Source organism: Balaenoptera ricei, chromosome X, assembly GCF_028023285.1.
Source record: "Balaenoptera ricei isolate mBalRic1 chromosome X, mBalRic1.hap2, whole genome shotgun sequence".
Classification (NCBI taxonomy): domain Eukaryota; kingdom Metazoa; phylum Chordata; class Mammalia; order Artiodactyla; family Balaenopteridae; genus Balaenoptera; species Balaenoptera ricei.
In genome coordinates this window covers 85,052,714-85,076,110 of record NC_082660.1, presented here as the reverse complement: position 1 = coordinate 85,076,110, position 23,397 = coordinate 85,052,714, and the positions used below count along the sequence as shown (strand labels likewise).

General features: G+C 36.2%; 2 protein-coding genes and 1 long non-coding RNA gene across 3 annotated transcripts in view; 2 read left to right on the top strand and 1 right to left on the bottom strand.

Moving 5' to 3' along the window:
* FAM133A (family with sequence similarity 133 member A) overlaps positions 1 to 9,548 on the bottom strand; it is a 59,458-nt gene extending 49,910 nt beyond the window's left edge. The window contains exon 1 of the mRNA XM_059910954.1: positions 9,494 to 9,548. The gene's annotated coding sequence lies outside the window, so the exon portion shown is untranslated. The remainder of the gene's footprint in view (positions 1 to 9,493) is intronic.
* A 1,021-nt stretch (positions 9,549 to 10,569) lies between these two features.
* On the top strand, positions 10,570 to 13,150 carry NAP1L3 (nucleosome assembly protein 1 like 3). The gene has a single exon (XM_059910315.1). The coding sequence runs from the start codon at positions 10,930 to 10,932 to the stop codon at positions 12,370 to 12,372; it is 1,443 nt and encodes a 480-aa protein (XP_059766298.1). The 5' UTR covers positions 10,570 to 10,929; the 3' UTR covers positions 12,373 to 13,150.
* Positions 13,151 to 15,368: 2,218 nt separating this feature from the next.
* LOC132357359 (uncharacterized) overlaps positions 15,369 to 23,397 on the top strand; it is a 153,975-nt gene continuing 145,946 nt past the window's right edge. Inside the window, exons 1-2 of the long non-coding RNA XR_009500220.1 lie at positions 15,369 to 15,546; positions 17,835 to 17,922. This is a non-coding gene — a long non-coding RNA (uncharacterized LOC132357359). The remainder of the gene's footprint in view (positions 15,547 to 17,834; positions 17,923 to 23,397) is intronic.

Genomic DNA, 23,397 nt, shown 5'->3' with positions numbered 1-23,397 from the left:
TTTGTGCCATTTTTAACCTTTCTTCCAAAGAAGGCTAGACACATTCTCATGATGCCAGATAATGAAATTGTGTTAATTAGAGCATTTCGTTACCTCTAAACAAACAATGCTTAGTTAGTCTTTTAGACAGACAAACATTGGTTATAAAACAAGACAGACAAAACTGGTCAATATCATAATTTTGAAATTTTGGTTACAACTGTTTTAAAAGAGTCACTAAAACACAGTTATGAATCTGAAGAGTTTATGGTTGCATTTCTTGTTTCTTTCTCTGTATTAAATAGATTTTTTGATAACTAAAACAATGAGTTCATTAGCCATTCTGTTCATTTACTCTCTTGTAGTCAGTCATGATGTCATTTCCTCACCTCTTCTCTTTCATTGATGAGTTACAGAAGAGTGAAGAGTTAGCTATCTTCACCTTGAAAGTATTAATACTAACTAGATTTGCTGAAGCATTAGTCTTTACTACATGATAAGCATGTAATTTAACTGAAAAGCCTGCCACAGTGGACAATAAACCAAGGATATTAGTTCTCACTTTAACAACAAAATGTGACTTTGGGTCACAAGGCAAATTTAACTTATCTTCTAAGTTGAAAGGTATGGTGCGCATATAAAACACAGCAACTCAAGCTGATTAAACTTATTAGCCTTGGCCCTGGATCATACTTACTTAACTGGTATAGGAATCCCTATGCGGCCCTGTGAATGGTATAATAACAGACAGCACTTATAGAACCTTTATGCGTATGAATAAATAATTTACACAGATTAGCCCCTTAATGCTTATGTAACAACCCAATAGGGCTATTCCTATCATCATCCTCTTTTTAAAAGAAAACTGAGAGTTGGAGATGTGTGACTTGTCTAGGGTTATACAGACAGTAAACGGAAGGATTTAAATCCAGGCAGTCTGACCCCAGAGCCTGTGCTGTTGCCTGAAACACAGGAAAATGGAGCGGATCATCCTGGGTGTCAGTTTTACTCAGGGACCAGGAATCTTATATAAAAACTATGTCAATAAATTATGGAACACAAGTCAAATATTGAAAGGAAACATAGATAAAATATAAATTTCAAGGGAGTTTCCTGCTTTCAATGGGTAGCTTCAGGTCATATCTTCAGGCTCCTCGAAGTACAGGTTCCTTTGCTGCTGGGGATACTAAATGGAAAAATTCCTAGGATATTTTTCATTTAACTGTGGATTGAATACATTGGCATTTACTTTAAGCTCTGACCTCCCAGTGTTTGGCTGTTAACCAAATGAAGTCATTAGGCATGTTGAATTTAATGAAAACCATCTTTTTCATTAAACTAGCTTGTTCTAGTATACCTTGTCAGTTCAAGCTAAGTCTCTTGTAAGTCAGAGGAACTTGAGTACTGATGCCCCTATAGGTGCTAATACCATGAGGACATAACTATTACCAGAGGAATGGAAAACTGGCCAGGGCTGTCACTTAACTCCAGTTCTAGTACCTCTGTCCAAGAGTTCACTCACTTCTGTTCATTAAAGATGGTATAGTAGAGTGGTTAAGAACTCAACTTCTGGAATCAAACCATCTGGTTTCACATCTGGGCTCTTTTGACTATAAACTGTGTGACCTTGGACAAGTTATTCACTTAGTCTCAGTATCCTCATTGAGGATATAATACTAAGGATGAGATGAAGATGTCATAAAAGGATAGTATAAGGATGATAATGAACCCCTCAATGGGTTCATTAAAATACTAAAAATAAAGCACTTAGTCCAGTGTCTGATACATGAAAGTGATAAATAAAGTTAGTTATTATTATTCAGTGACAACTATGTATACTTACTACACAATGCTTATGCTTAGGGTAATCATCCATTATTAGAGGACCTGAACAATCTTTATTTACTCCTTAATTTGCCCCTAAACCAAAAACATTAACATTTGTGAAAATGACTTTTTGCATACATAATAATATATGTAAAAGTGTGTTAACTGCAGAATTGTTTGTAGTGACGAATACATGGAAAGTCCTAGAATGTCCATCTAATAAGGAAGGCCTCAGTTTTCCCAGTCTGTATAAGGAGATTGGACTAGATCATTTCTAAAATCCCTTCCACCTCCAACAAGGACAATATTTTCACCAGTTGTTAGTTAGGCTTGACACCAATACTCTAAGCAATAGAAACGAGACAGGAAAATCTAAGGTATTAGGTGGGTATTTAAAATTAAGTCACAGTGCACAGTACTCTACAGTTAACCAACACATAAAAAGTTAAAAAAAATGTTATTAATATCAAGAACAGAAATCATTATTTAACACATTGGGAGTTATTTTATTATATTTTAAGATGTATGTAATTAATTGTATGCAAATTTTATACTCTTAACCTTTATAATGGAATAAAAAATAAAAGGTATCAAAAATAAACATGAGATATGAGTTTGAGGTTTAGATAATGAAGATGTATAATTTAGGACTATCAGGAAGTTTGAAAGCTCTCAAGAAAGAAAGGAGGCTGTGTGTGCTGTAAAACACTAGAACGATACTTGGTTTGAATTTTATTTAAAATTGTGTTGATTTTTTTTTCTTTGAAATAACAGGAGACATTCTGTAGGCAGACAATGCCAAGCAGGATGAGTGGCTATTTGACTTTAGAACTATCAGGACCTAATATTATTATTAATATCAAGGAGTTGCCAACATCCATGAAATTTCCACCCTCATGCATATTTGAGTTGGAAAATCTCTATTTGTAGAGTCCCATGCTGCTTCCAAAATAGAATTCACAGTATAGTCACAAAGAAATGCTATGAGTGGCTTGAGACCATATAATAAGAAAGGTTCCTTTACACATAATCTTGATCAATAATATTATGAAAAATAGTAAACAATGTTGAATTTGAGGTCTATGTGCCATTTTTAGCCCCATTTTATTTATTTTAAATTAATTTTTAATTAATTAAATTTTAATTAATTTATTTTTGGCTGCATTGGGTCTTCACTGCTGTGTGCGGGCTTCCCCTAGTTGTGGCGAGTGGGGCCTACTCTTCGTTGTGGTGCACAGGCTCTTCATTGTGGTGGCTTCTCCTTGTTGTGGAGCACGGGCTCTAGGTGTTTGGGCTTCAGCAGTTGCTCAGTAGTTGCAGCACGTGGGCCATAGAGTGCATGGCTTCAGTAGTTGCGGCCCATGGATTCAGTTGTTGCAGAGCACGGGCTCTAGGGCGTGCGGGCCTCAGTAGTTGTGGTGCATGGGCTCAGTAGTTGTGGCTCATGGGCTCTAGGGCGCAGGCTCAGTAGTTGTGGCGCACGGGCTTAGATGCTCCATGGCATGTGGGATCTCCTCGGACCAGGGATCAAACCCGTGTCCCCTGAATTGGCAGGTGGATTCTTAACCACTGTGCTACCAGGAAAGTCCATAGCCCCATTTTAGAGAGGAAGAATAGAGGTAATAAAAGTGAGTTAGCTTGCCCAATATCTAATACAACTAGTAAGAGGAAAAATCAGGATTCAAGCCCAGCAATTCTGACTCCAGAACCTGTACTAAAATCACTTAGGTCATAAAGTCTCACTAAGGAAATCAAATGCTGAAACTTGATTATTATTGAGATTCTACTCTTTTAAACTCTAAGAAAGGGTTTTTAAAATTATGTGTATGTTGTTTGATACAAAAATGACCATCACCTCTGAAGAGCTGTGGAATAGGTATTTGTTCCCACCAGCAGGAATATTTGCAATTCCGTTAAGACTTACTTTTTCTCAGAGGACACACTTATCAAATTAATTAAATATATTTGGGTATTCTGGATGAAAAATGGCAGAAAATATCATTTGGGCTTGTACTACATTGTCCAAATATAATACAAAATTTAGAAATTGTAGTCATACATACATGCATGGACATTGCTAGTCATACATAGTCATATGTATGGGTGGATTGTATAGCAATGGACATTGCTCACCATTCAAATCCTTTGAATTTTTCCTCCCTTTTTAGTCGAATGAAATAAAATGCTTCCAAACTTGCAATTAAAAAGGTTTGCTTTATTTGAGTTTTTATGTGAGAATTCTTCAAATGAGTACTGTGGGCAAAAGATTCTTGAGTGTCCTTGTAAAAGTAAACCTTGTAAAAGTGTTTCTCTGTGATGCTATTTTTAAGTTGAAAACTAGCATTAGAACAAATATCCAAATTAGTAACTAATTTACCTTTTCTGCTATTGCATTAATTGTAACTGTTCTCTTAAATTCCATACAGTTAAGGTTATAATGCCAGAAATGCAATTCACAAATATTTCCTTTTAAATGTTATGGGGGAATATTCCATTTTTGTCAAAAAAGATTACGCATGTGCATTGGTACAAAGTTTCATATGTTTATTAAGTCAAGTTTCTTAAAAATAAAAAAAATAAAATGTTATAGCTACATACCATATTCTATTCATTTGTGTGTACCCTTATTTTAGGAATGAGTATGGAATGATATAATTTTGATTTGAAAAACAGTAGTGTGAAATACTAACCAATTTTTATTACTATTCCTTTTTAAACCACAATTTATTAACAGCTTGAAAAAGCTGTCTATTTAATTTTACCAAAGAGGTCTCTCTTAACCAAGGTGAGAAAAACAGAGGCATTATTTGTGCTCCTGAATAATTCTAGCTACCATTCCTGTGGCTGGACTATAGACAGCTACACACTGGCAACTCCAGAAACTAGAAGAGCATTTGATGTTTCTTGTGTTGACTGGTTTTCTAGGTTATTACTGTTGTTATTTGCCTCTTTCTCTCAGATATTTGAGAGCAGAAATGAAAGACCAAGGATGAAGATCCACCTTCTGTAACTGTCTCCACTGCAATGAAATTCTGTTATCCTACAATTTGGTTCTATTTTCCTCTCAAATAGACCTAACAAATATTTACCAAATAGGTGATTAAAATCAGTACACAAGGGAACAGAATAGAGAGTACAACATACACCCACACATATATGGACAACAAATTTTTGATGAAGGTGCAAAAGTAGTTCAGATAAGAAGGAGTTTTTGTAACAAATGATGCTGGAACAGTTGGTTATGCATTTGCAAAAAAGAAAAAAAAAGAATTTCAATCCACATCTTCTACCACATACAAAAATAGATCAGATTGACATATAAAACCTAAAAGTATAAAACTTTAAAAAAAGATAGAAGAATATCCTTGTGACCTTGGGCCAGGCAAAGATGATACCAAAAGCATGGGAGCCTAGGGGCAGGACAGGAATAAAGACGCAGACGTAGAGAATGGACTTGAGGACACGGGGAGGGGGAAGGGTAAACTGGGATGAAGTGAGAGAGTAGCATTGACATATATACACTACCAAATGTAAAATAGATAGCTAGTCGAAAGCAGCTGCATAGCACAGGGAGATCAGCTCAGTGTTGTGTGACCACCTAGAGGGGTGGGTTAGGGAGGGTGGGAGGGAGATGCAAGAGGGAGGGGATATGGGGATACATAAATACATTTAGCTGATTCACTTTGTTATACAGCAGAAAGTAACACAACATTATAAAGCAATTATACTCCGATAAAGATGTTAAAAAAAAAAGCATGGCTCATAAAATGAAAAAAAAAGATGATATATTGGACTTCATCAAAATTACAAATTTTTGCTCTTTGAAAAACTGTGAAAGGCACTTTTTCAGTTTTTCCTTTTTTTTTTAAGAGGATGAAAAAAAATTCATGGATTGGGAGAAAATATTTGCAGAGCTTATACCTGATAAAGGACTTGTATCCAGAGTAGAAAATGAATTCTCAAAACTCAATAGTAAGACAACAACCTAATAGAAAAATGGGTTAAATATGAATAGATACTTCAACAAAGAAGATAAGTAGATGGTAAATCAGTACACAAAAAGATGTTCAACATCATTAGTCATTAGGGAAATGCAAAGTAAAACCACAATGAGATACTCTTACATACCTATTAGAATGGTTAAATTTAAAAAGACTGGCCATACCAAGTGTTGGCACTCCTAGTGGGAATGCAAAATTGTACAATCACTTTGGAAAATAGCTAATTTCTTAAAAGTTAAACATATGCATACCATGTGATCCAGTCATTCCACATCTAGGTATTTTTCTAAAGGAAATGAAACTATATGTCCATACAAAGACTTATACACAAATGAACATAGCAGCTTTATTCATAATAGCCCAAAACTCAAAACACAAATGCCCATCAACAAATTGTGATATATCCAAGCAATGGGTAACTACTCAGTAACAAAATAGGAAAATGACTCCTTATGCACATAACAGTACGGAAAAATCTAAAAATAATTATGCTAAGTGAAAGAAGATAAGCAAAAAGAGGGATATATTGCATGATTCCGTTTATATAACATTCTAGAAAATGCAAGCCAATCTATAGAAACAGAGATGATCAGTGGTTGCCTAGGGATGAGGTAGGGCATGATGAAACTTTTGGGGTGATGAAAATGTTCATTATATTGACTGTAGTGATGACTTCACAGGTGTATAGATTTATCAAAACTTAGCAAATTGTACACTTTATGTACGATTATATCTACTGCACAGTTGACCCTTGAACAACTCGGGGGTTAGGGGAACCCATCCTCTGCACAGTCGAAAATCTTGTGTATAACTTTATAGCCTGCCACAGTATACACGGTTTTGCATTCAGAGATTTAAGTAACTGCAGCTTGTGTAGTACTGTAGTATTTACTGAAAAAATTTCGTGTATAAGTGGGTCCATGCACTTCAAACCTGTGTTGTTCAAGGGTCAACTGTACTTCAATAAAATTGTTTTAAAAAAGAATTAACTTGTTTATTCAGATAAAATCTGTCTAGATGAACCAAAAAAAAAAAGAACAACAAACAGTAAATTCAAAAATAAATGAATTTGCAATGCTTGGCTTCTTAAACATCTACAACAAAAGATAATGCTACAGCAGTTTTCATTGTGTATTATGTATGTGTGTTTGTGTGGCAGGGGTGGTGGGTGGGACTGTGTATATGTTCATAACAGGGAAGGTGTAAACAGATGTCCAAGAGCCATGTTCAGCTTGGACTATACCAATAGATTCTGTGTTAAGCATCATCTCACGTAGAACTATGAACATTTAACCTTCTAAAAAGAATATTATAAAATAATGGAACAGAGATCATATTACTATGCAAGTAATTTATAGATAGCCTTATGAAGAAAAATAGCATATTATACGCTAGCATGAATACTTATAAAAATAGAAAAAATATGGTATTATACATAAATTATATGAATATAAAATTTATTTTCTTTTAGGGACCTGCCATTATAAAATTAAGTTAACTAACAGACCAAAAAAGTTACAAAAATAAAAGTGTGTTATGAGATACCTAAAGTATCACATACACATCAAAAGTAGACCATTGTTAGAAAAAGGCACCTAAAATCTATGGCTTGGGACAACAGACTTCCAATCAAAAATCAGAATAGCTCATTAATATATTATCTTTGTATGAGGTTTTTTTACAAGCTTTTTTTCTCTTTTTATTCTCCCTGTTCCATTCCAAACTTTTCTGTATCGGTGTGAATGATTAAGTATTAATTCTTGAAAAGCATCTAAACAAGCCTCTAAGTAGATAATTTTAGAATGAAAGTTGTAGTTGAGTCACATTTGTCCAATATCATAAATCAGAAGAGAGGTATTTTCTAAAGGAGTCACAGTTGTCTTAAATCAAGGTCAAAATTATTTTACCCTTAGGATTTCACCACTGATTAGTTTCTTTCTCAATTCAGTAGAAAAACAAGCAAGGGATATGAATAAGCAATTTCCAAGTGGACAATAAACATATGAAAAGACATTCAATCTTAATACTAATCTAAGAAATAGAAATGCATAATAATAAGAAATTAATTTGGAGATGTTTATTAAAATGTGAATAGTGATTATCTCAGCGTATTTTGAGTTATTTTAAATTTCTTATTTGGATTTCAATGTACTGACTTTTTTCAACCTATATTATTTTCAGAAAAGATAAAGTTATTAAAAAACTGCTTCAGTTATTTGCAGATAAATTATGGACAATGCATCAGAAATCAGAACTCAGAAACAGAACCAAACAATTTAGTTAATACAGTAAAGGTGGTATTTCAAATAAGTGTGAGACAGAAAGATTATCAAATAAGTGGTACTAAGAAAATTAACTAGCTAATAAAAATACATTAAAAAAGTCTGAATCCCTAACTCATTGCTAACTCCAAAATACTAATTCTTGTTGGTACAAAGTTTAACATGTATATGAAACCATTAAGGTACTATAAAATATAAGTGCATTCATTACCAAAATACGTCCATCATTTTAAAGGAAAATAATAATCTGTAGAACAATATTTACAGCATAATTTCATTGATTTAAATCATTGTTTCCATAGTATATGTTTTAATTAAAATTATAAAATGAAAGGATATGCACCCAGTAAGTTATATTCAGCATTATATCATCATCCTCTACCACATGTGCCTGGCACATGGCAGGCACAAAAATATATTAGTTGAATGACTAAATAAATGAACTCACGCATTGTTGGTGGGACTGTAAATTGTGATAATTTTTCTGGAGAGAAGTTTGGCAATATGTATCAAAGAGTAAAATGAGCATGCAACTTATTCCAGCACTCCCATTTCTAGGAATTCATCATATGACTAATTTTTACAAGTGCATACAGTAGGTATACAGGGGTAACTTTTTTATAACAGGAGAAAATATGAATGTTAGTGGAGAGATGGTTTGGGAAGTAGCTGCCCTACAATAGGAATCTGGTTAAATAAATTAAGGCAAATATTTCCATGGAATATGCATCTATTTTAAAATAAGATGTTGATCATTTACTATGAAAGTATAGTCACAATTAATTGATAAATGAGCAGATTACAGGACATAATATGATGTCACATAGATAAAACAGTATATATAAACAGGCAGGTGTGAATATGTACAAAGAAAATTCTGGAAGGAAATGCATCAAAATGCTAACAATGGTTATCAAATGATTAAGATTGTGTTTTTATTATCATTGGAATTTTCTATACTGTATTTTTCCTTACAATGCTTACATACTTTGACAACCAGGAATAAACAATAAAAGTAAATTCATTTACAAAATAGAAAATGAAAGAGTTTCCTAACTTTTAAAAAATATGACTAAATGACTAAGCACAAATCCTATAATAAAAAGGTAACATAAGGGTTAATCTAACTTTAATATTTTCCTCACTTGAAATGAATAATTCATCATATTTTATATTTTAATTTGCTACTTGTATTCTATGAGCAGGTTTAGAAAGTGAATGTGATTAATTAGGTTATTTTCTACATTAGCATTCCAAATCACCTCTGTGGATTTTTCCGCTTCCATAGAACTACTAAGATATCTTCCAATTAAGTCTTTAAAAGACTATATCTTGTGAATTTTTATTCAAATACAGATAGGTAATTCTTGTCATTCATAAAAATGGGCTAAATATGTTCCTTACCTTTTAATGAAAAGTAAACACTGGTCTTTTTGGTTGTACCAAGGGAGTTGTTCTGTTGCAGAAAAGAATCCTGTAAATAAAAATAACAGATACCTGTTTTTAAACTTCATTTTGCAAAAGTTTATTCATATATTACTGGACTTGTAAATCATACTTTAGTATGGCTAGAATTTTACAGTGTTAGAAGGAAACTGGTGGAAGATGACAATGTAAAGAACACCCTGACGGAGGATGCAGTTTCATCAGCACAGATTCCCCCTCCCGTCCTGCTATTCGTGGAATTGAAAACTGCTGCACGAAAGTATAGAACAAACCGTCTGCTTTTAAATAACACTACTTAACATTTGAATGCCCTTTTATTTTATCTATAAGGTTGTTACAATCATTGAGAAGGACTACGTGGCAAATCAGCAGCAAGGATGAGGTCTATTATATGCCAGCTTAAAAAGAGAAATATAGTAAAAATGGTGTAACTGACTCACGGCAACATGGGTTCGCAAACCTTGTAGATGGATATAAACCAGGCTTGCCAAACATCACAGACAGCACTTATTAAAACTGCTACGTGGAATGCAATATGCCTGCTTTCTAGCCCCTCCCCCCTTCTCCAATAAACGACTCCCCCTTTTTCCCCCAGTGTAAAAATACATGCTCATAGAACAATTAGATAAAAGAAAAAGAATTTTAAAAATCATCCATAATCACACTACCCAATGATGCCATTTGGAGCATTTTCACCCAATTTTTTTAAAACAGAGTTTTGTTACGAGGCCCCTGACAAACCAAGCGGGAATTAAGGATGAGCGGATGGGAGAAGGATATTCCTCTTCCCTTTTTAGGAATCATGACTAGTATTTTTACCTCATATCTAAGCTTTTTTTTTTTTTGTAATTATAAAACTATAAAGATAGAATTTTGAGGGGGAAAAAACGTCTTCCACGGGTGTCTGCCTCAGCAACCAAGGAGCGTCTGGGAAGGAGGGCGGAGCCTGGAGGGGGCGGTGCGTTTGGTCACTCATTGGGCTGAGGGATTGTCAATCAAGCTTGCCCAGCAAATGAGGTGCGAGCTGAGGGCACACTGGGAACTAAATGAACTGGAGGTCTGACTGCGAGGGGAGGGGGCTCGAGATGTAAGCAGTGAAGAGATTTCGGGGTCTTGCACTGCGCCATTCGGCTGCGGCACGCCTCAGTCCGCCGCAGCTGCAGCTGGGAGAGGCCTTGCCTTCGCCGCTCTCGCCCAGGTCTCCGCTGCCGCTGCCACCTCCGTTGCGATCTCCTCGGCCCAGCCGCGCCCCGCCCCGCGCTCCTGCTGCCTTCACCGCTGCCAACTCCTCAGCCCGAGCCTCCGCTGCCGCCACCCAAGCATCCGTGAGTCATTTTCTGCCCATCTGTGGGCGCGCGGTAGTCACCACCCTAAGAGGTGTGCAGGCTTGCAAAATGGCAGAAGCGGATCCTAGCAGGGTCTTGGAACCTGCCGCCCAGGGGGTGGATGAAGAGATGGTGGCTAGCTCGTCTAGCGATTCTGGGGAAGAATCTGACAGCAGCAGCTCTAGCAGCAGCACTAGTTGCAGCAGCAGCAGCAGTAGTAGTGGCAGCAGCAGCAGCAGCAGTAGCTGCAGCCGCTTCTATAGAAAGAAGAGGGTACCTGGGCCTTCCAGAAGTGCGCGGCGGGCTCCGTCGGGTAGAAGTTTCGTGGATCAGCTGCCTCGGGCAGTTAGAAATCGTGTGCAGGCGCTCAGAAATATTCAAGATGAATGTGACAAGGTAGACGCCCTGTTCTTAAAGGCAATTCACGATCTCGAACGAAAATATGCCGAACTCAATAGGCCTCTGTACGATCGGCGATTTCGAATCATCAATGCAGAATATGAGCCTACGGAAGAAGAATGTGAATGGAATTCGGAGGATGAGGTGTTCAGCAGTGATGAGGAGGTGCAGGAAGAAGGCCCTAGTGAGATGCCTGCCTTAGAGGGTGAGGAAGAAGAGGATGCCCCGAAAGCAAAACCTGAGGTCAAGACTGAAGAAAATGCAGCTCCGAAAGAAAATCCCGAGGTAAAGGCTGAAGAAAAAGCAGAGTCTAAAGATGCTCTGGAGGCCAAGACTGAAGCAAAAGAAGATCCGAAAGAATCCCCCCAGGCAAAGGCAGAAGGTAAAGAGCAGCCTAAAGTAACAGAGGCTAAGGCAAGGGCTCCAGGAAAAGAGGCTCCTAAAAGAGTTCCTGAGGTCAGGCCTAAAGAAAGAGCTCTTAAAAGAGCTCGCAAGGGAAAGCCTAAAAGAGAAGATCCTAAAGGCATTCCCGACTATTGGCTGACTGTCTTAAAGAATGTTGACAAGCTGGGGCCCATGATTCAGAAGTATGATGAGCCCATTCTGAAGTTCCTGTCCGATGTCAGCCTGAAGTTCTCAAAACCTGGCCGGCCTATAAGTTACACATTTGAATTTTGCTTTCTACCCAATCCATACTTCAAAAATGAGGTGCTGACCAAGACATATATAATAAAGTCAAAGCCAGATCACAATGATCCCTTCTTCTCTTGGGGCTGGGAAATCCAAGATTGCAAAGGCTGTAAGATAGATTGGAGAAGAGCAAAGGATGTTACAGTGACAACCACCCGGAGTCGCACAACTGCTACTGGAGAAGTTGAAACCCAGCCAAGAGTGGTTCCTAATGCATCATTCTTCAATTTCTTTAGCCCTCCTGAGATTCCTACAATTGGAAAGCTTGAACCACGAGAAGATGCTATCCTTGATGAGGACTTTGAAATTGGTCAAATTTTACATGATAATGTCATCCTGAAATCAATCTATTACTATACAGGAGAAGTCAATGGTACCTATCATGTTGGTAAAGATTATGGAAACAGGAAATATCGAAAATAAAAAAGAGGCTGCATGAAAGAATTTTCAAGAATCTCAAATTTCAAGCAGAAGTGAAGTAGGTTTATATAGTCTTGGAAAAAAAAAAAAACAACCTGCCCTGTAACCTCAGCACTAGTATTCCTCACAGTCTTGAGTTTTCGTACTTTCTTGGTAGCCTAAAATATTGTCTTAAAGTGTCTAAGTATCAGTTTATTCTATCTAGCCTGTTGTAGTGTAATATTCTTCAAAATATGTAAACTGTTGTCAATTATCTAAAGCATGTTAGTTTGGTGCTACAAAGTTTTGATTTTTGTGAAGTCCTTTTGTCATGTTCCTATTAGAATGTAGCTGTGAAAACTGTCAGAATTGTTAACTGAGACAAATATTTGCTTGAAAAAAAAAAGTTCCTGAAGCATCAATGCAAATATATTTTTTTCTTTTTCCAGCCCAGAAGACTAAGGGTTTAAATCTGCTTGTACTAGCTGTGCCTTCATTACTTTGCTATAGAAATACAATATTATACTAACTAGAACAGTGCATTGTGAAATTTGACCGCTTGAAAAAAATTAGCATACATTTAATAATGTCCATCAAGACCATATATGATATGACTGTGAACTTGTTAATGTGCCATAGTGGTTTATAAATTTAAGCATAATGAAGTTATTGTTTACCACTGAGGTGTTAATATAACATAGTATTTAAAAAAAGTTTGCTCATCTTATCCTGTGTAACTGTAAACTAAAGGTACTAACCACATTTTCTTTGTAATATGTTCTACTTTGCCTTTCACTGGAAATGATCACTTTACATCATTGGTATTTTTTTCATGTTCTTCTATTACAACCTAAAATAAATAAATGTCAAAGTGTATCGTGCTATAAAAATCTACCATTTTTGCCTCATTATAAAAAGTGTGGTGCTTATTATAGAAAAAGTAGAGAATCCTTAGGAAAAGGGACATTTAAAAATATATAATTATCAATATAATTAACATTCTGATGCATTTCACAGATCTTAGCTCTTTTTTTGGTGGATACACATTCCAGTGATTGGAGAGAAATGGGACTGGGGAGAAGGACTAAGATAGGGGAGAGAGGAAGAGAAGGGGAGGAAGGAATGGGGAGGAGGGTTGAAGTAGAGAAAGTGGGGAGGGAGAAGGGAGAGGGAGGGTACCAGAGTGAGGAGGGGGGTGGAAGGAGAAGAGGGTGGGAGGGAGGAGGAAAGGAAAGGAGGGGAGAGAAGGAAGGGAGAGGGGAGGAGGGAAGGGAGGAGGGAGGGGAGTGGAAAGGATGGGAGGAGGTAGGGATGGAGAAGAGGGGAGATAGGCAGGAGTGCCTCACCCAGAAAGGACATCCATATAAGTTGTTGTCTTCACTTCCAGGAGTAGGATGGGTAAATGACCCAGGCCCACCTTCTACCGTGACTTGGGAAGAGGTCTCATTCCCATGTGTGGTTTATTTTTCCTTATAGGTGACATTATGCTTTCACCAATTCTGCACCATGTGGTTGGTTACAGAATAATTTGATCCTGAGATTTTGGTTTGAATTTATTGTGAGGAGGAAGCCCCTTAAACTCAGTTTACCAAAGAGCTTTGTACTGGGCACAAAGTCACAAGCACAACAAATAATATCTTATTTCACATCTGCCATTTCCCCAACTGCATATACTTTCCTCCAAGACCTTACAGGAAAGAGCTGTGGCAAGAGGAAGACAGGATTTGGGAATTTCTGGGTCTCTAGGTATAAAATTACCTACTAGTCTTCCCAGATCCCACCATATATATAGTTTAGTATCTTGCATTTAACCCTGCTTAACAATAGTCCCCCCCATTTCTATAAATGTAAAAATATTCCAACCTATGAGATAGATATTTAACCAAACATGCATGTTTGGATATTTAGGTTACAATTTATACAAAATCAGGAAGTAAATTATTGCTTTTAGCAATAGCAGTGATACTCTGAGAGTGACTTTTGTAGTTCTGAGATTTTTGCAACCATCAAGGAGGGGTGTGGCAGCAGATTTACTTACAAGCCTGTGCCGAATCGAAGACTATAATAAATAGCATGTACCTGGCTCACTGCTGCAGAGGTTCTCAAATGGGATATATACTGTGCTTGCCAGACATCACAGACAGTAGAGCCCTTAAAACTTCTACATGGAATGCAACATCCTTATTGCATCTTAGAACATTTACCGAGGTAGTTAGCCCCTTCCTGCTCTGTATTTTCCAGTGTTAAAGGAACGCATGTCATTATAGAATATTTGCAAAATAGAAGGAGAAGTGCAGATAATAACAATTATTCAGAAGCATACTACAGGAAGATATGTCCTGTATGTATAATAGATTGGTGTATTTTCTCCCAGTCCATCACTTTGATTAGGTTTTATCACAAGTTCTTGTCTCAAATCAAGTTGGGTGGGTGTAAGAAGCTAATTCGAAAGACAACTTATTTTTTTAACATCTTTATTGGAGTATAATTGCTTTACAATTGTGAGTTAGTTTCTGCTGTATAACAAGGTGAATCAGCTATACATATACATATATCCCCGTATCTCCTCCCTCTTGTGTCTCCCTCCCACCCTCCGTATCCCACCCCTCTAGGTGGTCACAAAGCACCGAGCTGATCTCCCTGTGCTATGCAGCTGCTTCCCACTAGCTATCTATTTTACATTTGGTAGTGTGTATATGTCAATGCCACTCTCTCACTTCGTCCCAGTTTACCCTTCCCCCTCCCTGTATTGGTATCTTTGCCTTTTCAGGTTAAGTCTGGTGGGGGTGGGGGTGGGGAACGGGCAGGTGTCATGGATTTTTGAATCAGTAAAAGCTAGGATTCCGGAAATGCAAACGTTGGGTGGTGGGTGATTCAGCCACCTAGGCTATGTCAAAGGTGAAAAGAGCCGGGAAACCCGATGGGCTTGCACGTTCGTTGGGCTGCAGGTTTGTCCATCACACTCGCTCAGCCAATGAATGATGCCAGAAAGAAGAGCTGGGTGGGAACGAAGCTCCTGGGTTGGGTGCGTGGGCGTGAGAAGAGTTTTACGGCGTCTTCCTCGGTGCCTTCTTATCTGCGTGCTATTTCCTTCGGCTGTGATTCAAGGCTGAGGTCAGCCGTTCCCTTCTCTGACCTGAGCCCGACCGAAGAGGTCGTCACCTCCTCCGCGCTGCAGTCATCCCCGCCTTCTCCTTTGTGAGTTTTTGCCATCCTGAATTGGGCACTGAGCGTCCAGGGTCTTCACTCTAAAAGTTTGTTCTTTTCCTGTAAGGTGGCAAACTCAGATAAGGGGGTTTCCTAAGCAGCAGCAGAGACTGCTGAAGAGGTCAGGAAAGAAACGAGCTAAGTGAAGAAAGGGACCACACGGATAGTCAAATGATGCCAATGCCCCCATTCTGACGGGGTCTAACGATACAGGTGTCCTTGCCCTCAAAAGGCTTCAGGGGTCAAGTGATAAGATAGAAGCTGAATTTGAAAAGGAATTGCACGCTCTTGTAAAAAGGATAAATCCTCACTTGATTAGATGTTCGTGCCCACCAGCGTAAGGATTAGGACAACCTGCAGTATAATAACTTCAACACACTTATGCATTACTTCAAATTTTATGTTTTGTGTTTTTTGTGGAGTATATCTTTTAAATTTAAAAATGAAATATTTAAGTATTAAAACACATGGCATTTAGAAAAATACTTCTTTTGAAGAGATCTGGAACACAACACATTCTCTAAAGCCTCTGTGTAGTTTAGTCCTTATGATGTCCTTTTATCATATAGCTTTTAGAGAGTAACTGGTAAAATTATCAGAACTCTTCACTGAAGCTAATATTTACTTGGGAAAAAATTACTTTAAAGAACCAATTCACGTGTGCGTTTTGCCTCACCTCAGAGGTAGGAAGGGTTTAAACCAACCTGGACCAGGTGTACCTTATTGCTGTGCTATAAATTATTTATTATGTTATGGTACATTACAAAATTTTTATCATTTGCATAAAGTAGCATAGAGTTAAGAATTTTTAATAACACATTCATATCAAGTCTCCTAGATTACTAATGTTTTTGAATTTTGCGTGACAGAAGGATTTATAAAAACATAATGGAGCTGTTATTTCCTTCTGTGTTGCTAATAGACATTAGTGTTTGCAAGTGGTTTTCTCATCTTTTACTCATAAGCTATGTAGACTAAGGGGATTAAGTATATTTTCTTTGCAGTATGCGTCACTGAAAGTTATCACTTTATTATTATTTTATTACATCTTTTGATTATAAAATGTTCATTATAGAAAATTTGGAAAATATACTGAAAAGTATAAAAATTATTTTAAACAATTCTACCTTCAAAGATAACCACATTTCAAATGAAAAGAAAATATCTATATCTACCTTTATTAACATAACTACTATTCTGTTCCTTTCACTTTTCACTTAATATATTTTGGAACCCTTTCTGTATCAGTGCATGTAAACTTCATTCTGTTTAACATAATGTACCATAATGTATTTCATCAGTTTCTTATGGGCATTTAGGTTAGGAGCATCTTTCTCTAACTGATTGGTAATTGTAAGCACTGTCTATAAATTAAGGAAAAATGTTGCGTATAGTGAAATATTTTACCTTTGGATTTTGTTCAGTTGTTTTTTTCTTTTTTTCCTGCAGAAGTGTTTTAATGTTAATAAAGTCACATTTATCTTTTTTTCCCCCATTACAGATATTGGGTATTTAGTTTAGAAAGACCTTTCCACACCAAGATCTTTTTTTTATTTTTTGTAATTGCTCATATTTTCTTAGAGTACTCTTATAGTTTCATTTAAAGTTTTAATCTTTCTGGAATAAGTTTTATGTAAGGATTGAGGTAGCTATACCACTTTTTTTTCTCTCAATACAGCTAATCAATTGTTTTGACACCATTTATTGAATATTGAATATCCAATGTAATTAATTGCTGCCTTTATTATATAATCCATTCCCTATGTGTTTGGGCCTATTTCTGGACTGTTCTGTTCAGAAGTGTTATTCTTGTGCCAGTATAAATCTTCTAAAACAGAAATTTCTCATATATATTTTATTATCTGATAAGAAAAGTTCCTTATAAAACTTGTTTTTAAGATTTTTTGGGGGGATATTTTCACCTGTTCATCTTCCCAGATGAACTGCAGTATCGCTTTTTTTCAGTCTCCCTCCCTAAAGCCTATGGATATTTTGATTAGGGTTTGTTTGATTTTATAGATTCATTTACAGAGAATCAGGAATTTCATATTATTCAGTCTTCTTATCCAAGGACAAGCTGTGTCTTTCCACTTAATCAAGTATTTTTAATATTTTTCAGTAGAATTGTAAAGTTTACCTATTAAAATATAAAATAGGCTTTTTAAAAATGTTCAGAACCTGTTCTTCAGTTTCTTCTTCCTTTGTCTACCTTTTGCTTATGCTGTTCTGCTGCTTATTTTTAAATTATCTGTGCTTAGGCGTTGTCCCTTTTTTTCCAGCTTTGAATGGGAGCAACTGTTTGCTGAAGTGTGATTTGTGAAGAGGTAGGAGGAAATGAGCTTGAGCATCTCAGAAGCTTCAGTTCAGGTTTGTCTCATATCATTGTTTCCGAATTGCTATATTTTCTGCTGGAGGCCATTTTGGTCTTCAGTTTATGCTATTCTCTCCTTTCTCAGCCCTCACCAGCACCAGCTTTCGAATGAGCAAGTCAGCATGACTCAGTGAAATGCCTTGAGTTAGAGGTGTTCTGTGGCAATCTTGTAGTTAATTTCTGCTCAATGGACTGGCCAGCATCTGTAGAGTTACTTGTTGCTTGTCTCTCTCCTCATATTGAAGCAGTTTCTAAAGGTTCTCAGAAAATGAAGATGATGTGCTGGTATAATTTCTCCTTAACTCCAGCTCGCCTTTTGTTCTGTGTTATGGAGCTGTTTCCCTAAGGGGTCATTTCTTGCTGCTTTCGATGTCTGCCACAGTCCTAAGTCAGATGTTCAGAGCTTGAACACTTAAGGGAACAGCAAGCATTAGCTCAGAGTCCTGCTTTTTTTTTGTTGTTGTTCAAATTTCATTGTAAGTGGAAGAAATTCTTTCCAATGTGTGGCTTGGGATTGTGGCTATTTCTTTGACTTGAAGATTATTTCTGCCTTTAATTTTTATTCTGATAATTCTGGTACATGGGCAGGATTGAAAACCACAGAGCAATGTAGAGAGGAATCTCCAAGAGGGGAGGGGGTATGTTGTGTGCTCTGAATGTATTGACCTCAGAAAAACTCTTTCTGCAGCACAGCTATTAACAATTCTCCTAATTTATAGTGTTCCTGAAATACCAGTTTGGTGAATTTGGCCTTGGTCAAATAGGGAAATTAGCCTGGCTTTGTCTATTGGTAAAAACATCCTTAATCAACACGTAAAAAAATTTTATTTTGAGATAAAGTTGCAAAAATAGTACAGAAAATTGCAAAAATAGTACAGAAAGGTCCTGTGTACCCTCCATCCAACTGCCACTAATGGTAACACCTTACATGACTATAGTACAATATCCAAGCCAGGAAATTAACATTGGTATAATCTACAGACGTCATTCAGATTTTGCTAGATTTTACATGCATTCCTCTGTGTGTGTGTGTGTGTGTGTGTAGTTCTATGTCGTTTTATCACATATATAGATTCATGGAACTACCACTAAAATCAAGATTCAAAACTGTTTCTTCTGTCCCTAAATTCTGGCAACTGTTAATTTGTTCTCAAACTTGAAATGAAAAAATTATACAGATTGCTATATAAATGGATTTATATAGCGTGTAACCTTTTGAGAATGACCTGTTTTCACTCAGCAAAATAACCTTAACGATCCATCCAAGTTGTACCTGTATCAGTAGGTTGTTCTTTTTATTGCCGAGTAGTATTCCAGTGTATTAGTCACTGATCTATGACTCTTCTATAGAAGAGTAAAAACAGGTGGAAAGGAAACAGGACTGCCAGTGGCCAGAATCTCCCATAGGGACAGAAGAAGGAATTACAAGGTCCTTCTTCCTAAAATCTGAAAGTGAAATAGTATCAATAGAAAATGCTTTTGCAATGCTTACTATGCACTAGGACTATACAAATTATTATTCATGTAATCCTTATTACCGTATTATTAATTAGGTACAATTATTATCTCTATTTAACAAATGGTGAGACTGAGGTACAGAGAGGTTAAGTAACTTGTCCAAGCTCACACAACCAGTAAGTGACAAAGCCAGGCTTTAAAGTTGGCAATCTGGCTCTAGTCCATGTGCTTAACTGCTCTATTATTCCACCTCTCTACCATGCTATACCACCTAGAGAAGCACTGTCTTTGTCCATACTCAAGACTAGATAGGGCCCAAGAGAAGCAGCAGAGAAGAAATAAGTACAACCTGGAAGAAAAGCGGATGCCTATCTATAGAGGAAAACTAAGAATCTCCACTTACCTAGCAGTGGTGCCCCCGAATCCACTTTGTAGCTCATGTCTGAGAAACCTTATCAAACTTTATAGCTTACTGAGACCACTGGGTAAGGTTGAGCCCCTAGGTCATATCCATCATACACAGAAGTATCATGAGAACTGGCTTAGTAAATTTCTATTTCAATTAAATATAGGGCGATCCATTACTATTAAAGATTTCTTTTACCTTTCCAACTTCTTATATTTTTATCATTCCCTGTTTTCCTGTAGTTAGCAGCAATAAAGAGCCTTTAAATCAATAGGTGTAACAAGGGAAAAGAAGATGAAAAAGTGGTTTACTCCTAAGCATCCTTGAGCAGAACCCAGAGGAACATTTACAGGAATTGGGCAATATAGAGGATGAAAGCATGGATTTGAAGTCTAATAGTCTTGGTATTGACTCCCACTTCTGTCACTTATTGGCTGTGTGACCTTACGCATGTTGCTTTGCCCCTCTAATCCTCATTTTTCCTATCTCTAAAATGGGGCTGTTACCTGGCTACTTGATAGAATTATTGTAAGGCTTAAATGAGATATTATTTATCAAGCACTTAGCAGAGTGTTTGGCATGCAATGATAATTCAAATAATAATTTATTGCTATAATTAGGATAACTGAGTTTTACTTGGTAATTCCAGGTAAAGTATCATGATACTAAAGATGTTGAAGTTGGTATTAACTCATCCAGGTTTGTCTGTCTTCAAGGAAGAAAATCCTCTTTCCTTCATGGATTTCATGTAACTGCTCCTGTTCTTTCTTGGATTTTCCCTCCCTAAATCAATAGCTCTGAACTGATTCCTGGTAAACACCTACCTGCCTGCATCCTCCCTATATCTTCAGTCTTTGAAGGTCAATTTGAATTTTTATCCATTCCTTCAAGGAGTCAGTACTCTACCAGTTTGTTGCCTGACCAAAAGTCTATGACATAAACTCTTTTCTTTAGTAATGTTGAATACAACTGGACCATTTCCAGACCCCAGACATACATAGTTTGTAAGATAGTGATTTACAAACTATTTCCAGTGTGGAATGCTTTCCTCACAACCTCCTCTAGTTTTGGCCAGGGTATTAACTGGGGACATACAAGTCAGATCAGTGGGGGGGTTTTTGCCATGGTTTTTAAAAATGTTCTTTTGGTCAGGAAATTCATCTATAAGAATTGCTTGCAGAAGTTTAAGAGAACACAAGAGGTGAAAGGCAATGAATGGCATAGCAGATGGCATCTACTTAAAACATTTGCACTGCACCCCATAGGAAATGAAATTTGAGGAAAGTGAAAATCTTTCTTGTAATATTTACCTTAAACTGTCACCACTATTTACAACTTCAGGTAAAATATCCCAATGTTAGAGCTGCTGAAATTGGTATTAACTCGCACCAGCTTGTCTTGCTTTAAGGGAAAATGTCCCTTTAAATACAATAAAAATAAGGATTATGGGAATAAGATGCATTACTTACAATTATTTAGGTGTAATTCAAGTTTTAACAGAGTTTGTCAGTCTCTGGATTGAAAGACAAGTAAAATATAATGCACCAGAACAAATATATAACTTAAAATTTTTTCATTATTTTCATTATATTTAGGTAGGTTCAGGGTGCTAGGAAAACATTTTAACAAGTGTAATATACTTTTAAATATTGGAAAAGTTGGATTTTCACAACATAATTACTGTGTCAGCAGGTTGCCAATTAATTGTTGGAAATTCTTTTGCACGAAGACTACATCTGCATTTAATTATGCTGAAGGGCTAGAGAAAGAATGTAGTTACTTTAAAAAATTTGTATAGATGATGAGGCTTTACGGAAATGAATCCTGACTTTTTCCAATTGAATCTATACTAAATGAACAATCTCTAAGCAGCACATGGGAAGGTATCAGGACATTTCTCTAGCTTAGGGATATCCCTGGTTGATTTTCTGAACAACTGTTTTGGAAATAAGTTAGGTCTTTTCAGATGTTGTATTTAGGTTTGTTTAGCTTGTGTTATTAAATATTCCCACTAGTATAATTATTAGTGATTTCATGAGGAAGCAAGAGCTCACAAATGGTATTGGCATACCTCAACTACCATAATATTTATATGTGAAAAGAATATTGTTTTATTTCATGTAGAAACACTGATTTCGTATTAAATATGGCTTAAATCTCTGTATTATCCTAATATTATCATCTTCTTTAGTAAGCACAGCGTTTGTGTATAGTAAAGTGCAGTTGAGTCAAAGTTTTGTTACTCAGGGCAGATTAGCAAATTTTCACCCACCAAAAAAGTATTAAGTGATTTAAAGAAATACCAGAATTTGTTGATGTTTAAGATCCTGTTTTTGGCCTCTCTTCTCTATCCAGCAACTTGATTTGTGATAATTTTCCTAAGGGTACCTTGTACCTAAGGAAAGGTAAGAGAGAGAATACTAGGTGACATTTGTCATCCAATTTTAGGATCTGCCTTGATAGTTCCTATTTAAAACCATACTAACACCATTTATAAGACAACGTATAAGAGGAGTGACAAACTTAGGAGAAAACTATTTGTAAAGGAAATGAATAAGCAATTCAGAAAAATACTTTTATATGTATATTAGTCTTTTGGCTAATATATATGAAAAATGCTCACCTACGCTACTAATAAAAAAGATGAAAATTAAAATAACAAGATATTGCTATTTACCTGTTTTGTTGGCAAAAGTAAAATTTAAAAATTCCCATCATTGTTCTCATAATGTGAAGAAAAGGCCCAACCATGTGCTGCAAGTGGAAAGGTATAATGGTACACATTTTTCAGGAGTGTGATTTGGCAGTACTTAATAAAAGCCTTTAAAATGTGCATACTCTTTGACCTAGCAAATCTTCAAGGAATTTATCTTAAGGAAATAATAGTGAACAAAAACAGTTATAAGAGTGTTCATTTTGGTGTTGCTTACAATACTACTGAAATGTCTGAAACAATTTAAATGTCCAAAAAGAGGGGATTCAATTTATAAACTATTGTTTATTCATACAGCTGAATAATATAAAGGCATTTAAAGTAATAATGTAGATCTATGCTGACATTGAAACATAGCTAAGATAAATTGTTTAATGAAAAATGTCTCAAAACTATGGAAATGTATGCATATATATGTAAATTATATGTAGTACACAAAAATATTGATACTGGCTATCTATATGTAATGGAGTTTTAGGTAATTTATATTCATGATTTTTAGTATTCTAAATTTTATGTAATGATCAGAACTTACTGTTGTGATCAGAAAAGATAGAGCAGGAAAAACAGGAACATTTTAGAATTATAGACAATTATGTGGAGCTGTAGAGTCAGAAAACAAATAAGGAATTGTGAAGGTGCTATATAGGCACATATTTGTGCTATGCAATACTGGAAACTAACTTTTAAAACAATGTATTAAAAGCATATGCGCAAGGGTTGTTTCCTTCACAGTGGTCACCTTAAGAGCAAACACTTATTCCAATTATGCTGACACTAACAGAATGTTAAAGATGATATACTTCCTCATTTCATAGGTGAGAAATCTTGGGCTCATTGCATCTAAATACTATCTAAGGTCACACAACAGCTAGGTAATGGGAGGTTCACAAA

What these genes read in the sequence shown, in the direction of transcription:
- NAP1L3 (XM_059910315.1), top strand. Translation starts at nt 10,930, where the DNA reads ATGGCAGAAGCGGATCCTAGCAGGGTCTTGGAACCTGCCGCCCAGGGG.